Source organism: Belonocnema kinseyi, chromosome 3, assembly GCF_010883055.1.
Source record: "Belonocnema kinseyi isolate 2016_QV_RU_SX_M_011 chromosome 3, B_treatae_v1, whole genome shotgun sequence".
Lineage (NCBI taxonomy): Eukaryota > Metazoa > Arthropoda > Insecta > Hymenoptera > Cynipidae > Belonocnema > Belonocnema kinseyi.
Window position 1 is genome coordinate 80,498,006 of NC_046659.1, and position 9,808 is coordinate 80,507,813.

Sequence of the window (9,808 nt, forward strand, 5' to 3'; positions counted from 1 at the left end):
TTTTTTGAGGTTTTTTGAAGCTCATTTTTTGAATTTTATAAAATTCGTTAAAAATGCTGAGAATTTCTATTAAATCTGATATTTCCTCAAATCTGGAAAAAATTATTGAAATATCTGTAGAGGTTAAAAACAAATAAACTAAAATTTTTAATGCGCTGAAATCTTTCAAAATCATAGGAACATTTTTTAAACTCTTGAAAATTCCTTGTAATCTTAAAAAATAACCCATAGTCTTTCAAATTCTTTGAAACTGGTTATAATCCCTTCAACTTATTCAAATCTATTAAAAATCCTTTGAATCTTTTAAAATACACAAACATATTTTAAAACCTATCAAATGTTTTGAAATCCCTTAATTTTTTTAAGCTCTTGAAAACTTCTTTGAATCTTTCGAAATACACAAAATTTTGAAAAATCATTGAAATCACTTGTAAACCCCTCACTTTATTCAAACCTATTTAAAATTCGTAGGAATCTTCTTAAACACCCCTATAAATTTTTAATCCGTTGAAATACCTTTCAAATATATTAAAATCACTTCATATATTTTCAATCCGTTAAAATACCATAACATTTCTTAAAACCGCCGTAAAGTTCCATTAAAACTGAAATTACCTGAAATCTTGGAAACATTATTCAAATATCTTTAGAGCTATAAAAACCCCTTGAATTCATTTAAACTGTCGTAAATATGATAAAATGCGTCAAAATTCTTTAAAAATCCCTATGAATATTGTAAAATACCCTAAAATATTTTGAAACTAAAAAATTTAGATCTTTCAAATTTTCGGTATTTTTGGAGTCTTTCGAGATTACGTGAAAATTTTGAAAGCTCCTGAAAATTCCTTGGAATCTTTAAAAATATCATAAAATCTGAAAAATTCTTTGAAATCGCTTAAAATCCCGTTAAATGATTTAAATCTGTTGAAAATTCCTTGGAATCTTTTAAAATACACAAGAATATTTCAAACCCCATGTAATCTTTTAAAGTCCCGTAATTTTCTTAAAGCTATTAAAAATTTCTTTGAATCTTGGAAATTATACTATCCCTCGAACGGTACACTCCAACCCAGCATACGTAAACGGTACACTGATGTGAATTGGTTTGTTTGCATTGTTAATATTAATTATTTAATATATTGAACATATAATAAACAACCAGCATATATCACACATATTTAACATATATATTTGATATATGTGGGATTATCCTATGAAATCGCTTGAAATCCCTTCACATTATTGTAATCTATTAAAAATCCCTTGGAATCTTTTAAAAGCCCAAATATATTTCAAATCCGTTGAAACCCCTTTGAAGTTACAAGACGCTTATAACTTTAAAGAAGAAATGATTAATTTTGTAAACTTTGATTTGATTCTAGGAATTGTGAGAACGAGTCAGAGGATCGATTATGAAGAAACGAAACAGCTGGAGTTTACGGTAGTTGCTTACGATTCTGGTGTTCCGCAACTTTCTTCATCTGCGAAGGTGACAGTCACGGTAATAAATGTTAACGATCAAGATCCAATCTTCGAACAAAAATCTTACAACGCGTCAGTGGAGGAAAATTCCCCACCAGGAACTCATGTGACAGTTGTCAAGGCTGTGGATGCCGATGAAGGACCTTTTGGCCAAGTCAGTTACAGTCTGATTGGAGAACACGCCTCGGATTTCAATATCGGTATTTATTTTATTCTTCCATTTCTTATAGAGAAACTTATTCAGGGTGGCGATTTGGCAAACGATTTCTATTTCCCGGTTTTCCCCGGTCAAGTTTTTCAATTTTCACGGCTAACTAAACTAAAAAATATCAATTTTTAACAAACAAAATAAACGAATAGTTAAAGTTTTAAGTAAAAAAAAAATTTATTTCGAACAAAAAAAACGGAGTTCAACCCTACAGAAAAATTTTCAACTAAAACTATGAAATATTCAATTGGAATAAATTAAACTTTCAGTTTAAAAAATTACTTTTCACAGAAAAACTAGCTTTCAAAAAAGTAGTTACATTTCTAAACAAATGGATGAATTTTCTACTAAAATAATGCATTTTTAACGAGAAATATTGAATTTTTAACTAAAAAAACATCATTTTTCAATCAAGAACTGAATAATTAAATTTTTAGTCAAAAGATGAATGTTTAACAAGAGGGATACATTTTATTAAAAATTATGGAATATTCAACTGGAATAATTCAGTATAAAAAAGAAAATGATTTTCAACCAAAAAAGAAACAAATTTTAAACAAAGTAGTCCAATTTTCGACAAAAAACTCCTTTACATCCAAAGAAAAGACAAATTAGGAACCAAATAGCTCATATTTCAATAAAAGAAATTAATTTTTAATTAAAATGATGATTTTTCAACCAAAAAAAAATATTTTCAACGAAAAACTTAAGTTATTTTATTTCCAAACTTAAGGATGAATTGTCAACTAAAATGATAAATATTTAACTGTAATACTTAAAGATTTAACCGAATAGAAGAATTTTTAAACAAGAAGATTAACTTGCAAATAAAAAGAACATTTTCTACAAAAAAATCGTTTTTAAATAAAAATTTGGATAATAGAAATAGTTAAATTTTTATTGAAAAAATACCAATTCAACCAACAATGCACATTCAAATTTTCGATTAAATTAATTAATGTTCAACCAAACGGATGAATTTTCAACTCGAATACCTGAATTTTATACCAAAAAGATGAATTCTTAAACATAAAGATTAATCTCCTATAAAAAAAGGCGAATATTTCACAAAGCACACGAATTTTCAAAGAACTAGTTTAATTTCCAAATAAATAAAATTAAATAATAAACTATGATTTAATTAGAGTGAATTGAGACAATTCAAAAAATCTGCAACTGTAGATAAAATAGAAAGTACTTTTCTAAATTGACTAAAATTAAATTCCCTGTAATTTCCTGATTTTTTACCCGGCGAATAAAGTTTTCGGCCATTTCCCGGTCTTTCCCGTTTCCTGATCAAGTCGCCACCCTGCTATTTCTCTTCAAATGAATTAATCGTTGAGTGTTTTATAATCTTCTTAGGCCATGAAACTGGAGAGATCACCGTGGGAGCGGCAACAGTTCTCGATCGAGAAATGACTCCTGAAATTACCATAACTGTAATGGCAAATGATGACGCTCCTTTGGATTCCAGAAGGTCAACTACAGTTCCAGTCGTCGTGAAGTTGATAGATGTTAATGACAATAGGCCTATTTTCTCCCAGCACAGTTACAGAGCTTCTGTTGCTGAGAATCTTTCGGTTAATCCACCTGCCCCAATTTTGCAGGTATGTAAAAAATTGATAATGATAAAAACAGGGATTACGGCGGTTCTGTAGTTCAATTCGATATAAAAATGGGGATTAAAAGGGGATTAATTTATTATTATTATCATTCAAAAAATCTTATTTGGCTGTTTTTCCGTGTGAAGGTCAGTTTTTCTTCCCCGTGGAATATATTAACGAATATTTATTGAATGGTTTTTAATTTTGGTGAATTTATCAGTTTTCTTAACATTTACCAAAGAAATGAGCACGTTCCAGATTATTTTACCTGAAAAATATATTAAACAATCCCATCTGGAAAACCTGGAAATGACAGGGAATTTTTTAAATTCATGTCATTTTTTTGCGGGCGTGTTCAATTTTTGGTTTAAATTGCAATATAAAATTGAATAACAATGATTCTTCAATTGTAAAAGTAGTTTTATATTACTGTATTCAACTACTTTGTTGAAAATTCGTTTTTTCTTTGGTTTGAGATTAATTTTTTTAACTGAAAATTGACCCATTCTATGCTTGTTTGAAAATTGACCGTTATCAGTAGAAAATTCAAATATTTGGTTGAAATTGCATGTATTTTGTTGAAAATTTATCTCTTTGTTTGAACATTAGTTTTTTCAATTGAAAATTTTACGATTAAATGTGTTGTTGACAATTTATTTTTCTTAGTTGAAAATTCATACATTTTGTTGGAAATTCGTCTTCTTTGGTAGAAATTAATTTTCTTGGATCATTTGAATATTCCATTATTTTACTTGAAAATTCATCTCTTGGGCAGAACATTAGTTTTTTTAACTGCAAATTTTAATATTCAATTTTTGGGGGACAATTGATTTATTTTATTCGTTGAAAATTCAAATATTGCCGTTAAATATTCATAATTTTCTTAAAAAATTGACATTTTTTTAATCATTCTTAGTCATTCTTAATCGTTCTTAGTTAAAATTTTGTAATCGATGATGTTAATATCTTTAAGAATATCTGGTAATATAAGTTATCAAAGCTTTCCAAATTAGACGTATTAATTGAATCCTTAGAAACTGAAAAAAATATTATTTATAATAAAGAATTTTATGAGTTTTTGGCGATTTTTTGTTTTCTTTTAACCAATAATTTCATGAAAATATTTAAATTTTAACCTAGCCCACTTTTCAAGGAGGTAATAGAGAACAATCTTTCCAAAATACTCTTAAATTTAATCTTTTAAACAAGTAGATTTAGTGTTTTTTGTTATTTTTTGTCATTCTGCGTCATTTTTACTGTTACTATTACAATAAAAGTATTCAAGATTTCATCATTTTCTTTTATGCAAATGAAATATGAGAAATATAAGAAAATCCAACAATTTTTGGTTGAAAGTTCATAATTTTTGGTTGGAAAGTCTACTATTACATTCCTGTTGAGAATTTATCTTGTTGAGTCAATAGTTTTATTGTTTGTTTTGAAAATTAAATTATGTTGTTGTGAATTCAATAATTTTAATAAAAAGTTATCCTTTTTGGTAGAAACATCAACTATTACATTTTTCGTCTGTAATTACTCTTTTTTGTTTGAAAATTCAACTATCTGGTTAAGTGTTAAACTGCTTTGTTAAAAATGCATTTTTTTATTTAAGATTCATCTCTTTCGTTGGAATTTTTTAATATTTTGTTAAAAATTCATTTTCTTAACTGAAAATTTAATTATTTCATTTTTAGTTAAAAATGGATCATTTTCAGTTGAAAATTCAACTATTTCGTTGAAAATTCACGTATTTTATTTTAAAAAATGTTGCTTGTTGAAGATTCATCCTTTTACTTGAAAACTGAAATATTGTCTTGAAAATTCATATTTTTAGGATGAAATTTAATTCTTAACTACACATTTTATCATTATATTTTGAGTTGAAAATTTATCGTTTTTACTTGAAAATTCATGTATTTTGTTTAAAAAACTTTTTGGGCTGACAATTCATCTTTTTGATTAAAAATTGAAATATTTTCCTGAAAATTAATTTTTCAACCATAAATTTTATTATTATATTTTTAATTTAAAAATGTTCGTTTTTAGTTGAAAAATCAAGTATTTTTTTTAACAAATTTTTTTGCTTGAAGATTCATCTTTTTGGTCAAAAATTGAAATGTATTCTTAATCATTATTTTTTTTGGGGTTGAAAATTAATTTTTTAAGTATAAATTTCATTATTATATTTTGAGATGAAAATTATTACTTTTTTAGTTGAAAATTCAACTATTTGTTTGAAAATTTATGTGTTTCGTTGAAATGTTCTCTTACGATAAAAAAAAACATCTTTTTCATTTTCATGTTTTGGTTAAAAGTGTAACTATTTTGTAGAAAATTGTTTTTTTTTTGTTGCTTAAAAATTTAAAAATTTAGTTGAACATTCAACTATTTTTTGAAAAGTTGTCTTTCTATAATTAGTATTTTTTGGTTAAAAATTTAACTACTTGGTTACAAGTTCAACTAATTTGTTAAAAATTAATTTTGTTGTTAAAGATTCATTACTTTAGTTAGATATTTATCTCTTTAGTTGAAGATTGGTTTTTTCTGTTAGGAAATAAATATTTTTGGTTGAAAATTCACCTATTTTGTTTAAGATGTAATAATTTTACTTGAAAGATTAGGATTTTGAATTTTTATTTTTATTTCCCTTATTTTCAGAACATTTTGGCCTGTGAAGCCTGTTACCTCTATCATGAAGATGTTTTAGGTTTTTAAATAAAGAATTGATTTATTTTTCCGATTTAGTTTCTCGATTAAATGTTTATCAATTTCCTCGCTGTCATCGATGCCCTTCAAATATACAAAATTATCAAATAAATCGTCAAAGAAATATTTGAAATTGGTATAATGAAAAAGAATTCTTAACCAAATAAACTAAAACCTTACAAAAAAGGACTAAAAAGGGAAAATTGGGTCAGAATTGTCAATTTTATGTGGTTTAGAGGATTTTCCAAATATAAGGTGGAATAAAGAGGAAAAGTGGAAGAAAGTCTGTTTTTTGTATTTAAAATATTGTAAATATAATTTTTTTAGGTGCGAGCAGTCGATAATGACGAGGGACTAAATGGAGAAGTTATATATACAATAATAGGAGGAAATACAGACCAATCTTTTGCCTTGAATCCGGAAACTGGAATTTTATACCCAGCAGTTTCTCTCCTCGGTAGAACCGGTACTTACAGAATAGAAGTCGAATCCAAAGATGGGAGTGGAAAAGGTCCACATTCTGATAAATGTTACGTCGATATCAGAGTGATATCGGTCAATCAACATAAACCAGAATTTATCTTACCCGAATTGCCAAATGCTACAGTCGAAGTTCCTGAGGTAATTCTTATATACTTTTCAATTTTTCTCAATTTTTAATCTATTTTTTTCAAGAAGAAATAAGAAAATAATGTACTGTTTGATTTCATTTCAGAACGCGGGAGTGCCAAACTATCTTGTAATGACCGTCAAAGCAACTGATAAGGATCCTGGAGAAAATGGAAAAATAAGTTATCATCTGAAAGTTGGAAATAAGAACGTCCAGGAAACGGAAGAATTTGTAATCAGTCAAGAAACTGGCGAGCTGCGTGCAAAGATAATTCTTGATCGGGAAGTTAAGAACAAATTCGAGGTATTTAGATTTTCAGATAATTCAGGGTGGCCGCTGATCAGGGAAAAGTCAGGCATTTAAAAAAAATTGCGAAAGTCAGGGAATTCCTTAAAGAAACATTTGAAGTGCATAGAACAATTAGGGCAGTGGTACAGACACCTTTTTGTTCTCAAATCACTTTTTAGTCACTTTTTTAAGATAAATAATAAATTTACCCATGGTTTAACCACTATCGAATTCAGTTCTATACATATTTGCGAATTTTCTTGAATTATTTTGAAACATTTTCGTATATTTTAAAATATTTTAAGACATTTTTAATAGATTTCAATAATTTGTAGAGAATTCAAAGGATTTCAAAAGATTTACTGAGGATTTTAAAGATTTTAGCGTTTCAAAAGGCTTTAAAGGTTTTGAAATATTTTAGAGCACTTTACAAGATTACATTTTCAAAAGATTAAAAGATTGTCAAGGAATTTCGCAGGATTTTAATGATTTAAAGAAATACGAAATAAATTTCAGGGGTTTTTAAAGAATTTCTTAGAATTTTGGAAGGTATGGAACAATTCTATAGGACCTGTAAGGTTCTACAAGTTTTTAGGATATTTTTAAAGATTTCAAGAGATTTTGTAAGATTCCCAAGGATTTAAATGATTTTAAAAGCTCTGAAAGTGTTTTAATGAATTCCCCAGAATTTCAACAAATATTATCAGATTTTATGTAATTTCACGGAGTTTTCTAATCATTTAATCGATTTCAAAGAATTTATTCATAAGAATTGAGGGATTACGTAGGATTTCAAAGACTTCAAAATATTTCAAGCTATTTCAAAATATTCAAAAAAAAATTAAGATTGTAGGATATTTTAAAAGATTCCAAGGATTTTTCAATAAATTTCAATAATTGGAAAGGATTTAAAAGGATTTGAAATATTTTAGGGTATTTTTAGAAGGTTTTCAAAGCAATTTCAAAAGAATTCAATTAAGTTGAAATATTTTTGGAAATTTTAGGATTACAAATTTTTTTATATTTTAGGGTATTTTAAAATATTTCAAGGTATTTCTAATAGATTTCAATAATTTGAAGATATTTCTAAGAATTTCAAAAATTTTAGTATTTCAAAAGATTTTAAAAGGTTTGAAATATTTGAGGGAATTTTAAAACATTACAATGCATTTTCAAAATATTATAAAATTGTCAAGGAATTACGCAGGATTTTAATGATTATAAGAAATTGAAAATAAATTTCATGTGGTTTTGAAGAATTTCGGATGATATCGAACGATTTAATATGAAGTATAAGACGCTATAAGGTATCAGGATATTTTTAAATATTCCAGGGAATTTTATATGATTCCCGAGGATTTAAATGATTTTGAAAAGTCTGAAAGTGTTTTTATACATTTTCTAGAATTTCAAGAAATATTATCAGATTTCATGAAATTTCACGGGGTTTTCTAATATTTTAATCGACTTCAAAGAATTTATATATAAGAATTGATAGGTTTCGTAAGATTTCAAAGATTTTCAATTATTTAAAGAGTTTCCAAATATTTTTAATGGTTTACAAAATTTTAGTTTCTAAATAAAAATTAAGTTCTGCGTATTTTATTTATAAATTAAAATTTTCCCAGAAGTAAAAAAAGAAAACATTTTTTTCTTCTCAAAATTTTTAGGATATTTTAAAAGATTCTAAAGAATTTTCAATATATTTCAATGATTTGAAAGGATTTCAAAGGATTTGAAATATTCTAGGGTATTTTAAAAGATTCCAAATCATTTTCAAGCGCTTTAAACAATTTCAAAGCAATTTCAAAAGATTTCAAACCATTTGAAATATTTTATGGAATTTCAAGATTACGAAATATTTTTCAAATATTTTAGGGTATTTAAAAATATTTCAAGGCATTTTTAATTCATTTCAATAATTTAATGGGATTAGAAAATTTGAAATATTGTAGGATATTTTTAAAGTTTCCAAGGTCTTTTTAAAATATTTCAAAGGGTTTGAAATATTTTAGGTTATTTTAACAGATTCCAGATCATTTTCAAATGTTTTGATCAATTTCAAACCTATCTCAAAAGCTTTCAAACCATTTGTACATTTTCCATATTGTATTGAATATTAATATTACGAAATATTTTTTCAAATATTTTAGGGTATTTTAAAATATTCCATGGAATTTTTAAAAGATTTCAAAGTATTTGGAATTTTGTAGGGGGTGGTAAATGATTTCAAGGAGTTTTTATTTTATTTAAATAATTTGAAGGAATTTCAAGTGATTTGAAATATTTTATGGAATTTCAAGATTACAAAGAACTTTTTTGAAATATTTTAGGGTATTTAAAAATATTTCAAGGTATTTTTATTTGATTTCATAATTTAATAGGATTTTAAAAAATGTTAAATAGTATTGGATATTTAAAAAGATTCCAAGGCATTTTTAAGCGGTTTCAAAGGATTTTAATTTTTAGAGTATTTTAAAAGATTCCAAGGCAGTTTCAAGAGAAAAAGAATTTCCAAGGGATTTCCAATATTTAATAGAATTTTAAAAGATTCCAAGGAATTTTAAATTTATTTTAATAATTAAAAGGGATTTCAAAGGATTTGAAATATTTCAAGAAATTTCCAAGCGATTTTAGTAATTTAATGGGATTTCAAAGGGTTTTAAATATTTTAAAGTACTTTAAAAGATTCCATGGCATTTTTAAAAGATTTCAATGATTTCAAAGTATTTGGAATTTTTTAGGGAATTTTAAATGATTTAATGGCATTTTTAATTCATTTAAATAATTTGAAGGAATTTCAAATAATTTGAAATATTTCATGGAATTTTAAGATTGCAAAGATTTTTTTCAAATATTTTAGGGTATTTAAAATTATTCAAGGCATTTTTAATTGATTACATAATTGAA

At 25.7% G+C, this 9,808-nt stretch overlaps 1 protein-coding gene across 1 annotated transcript in view; it reads left to right on the forward strand.

Moving 5' to 3' along the window:
* The window catches only part of LOC117168826 (cadherin-87A), a 264,168-nt gene that overhangs the window by 238,601 nt on the left and 15,759 nt on the right, over positions 1 to 9,808 (forward strand). Inside the window, exons 14-17 of the mRNA XM_033354673.1 lie at positions 1,383 to 1,682; positions 3,053 to 3,297; positions 6,328 to 6,621; positions 6,716 to 6,913. Of these exons, the coding sequence (XP_033210564.1) occupies positions 1,383 to 1,682; positions 3,053 to 3,297; positions 6,328 to 6,621; positions 6,716 to 6,913 (1,037 nt within the window). The remainder of the gene's footprint in view (positions 1 to 1,382; positions 1,683 to 3,052; positions 3,298 to 6,327; positions 6,622 to 6,715; positions 6,914 to 9,808) is intronic.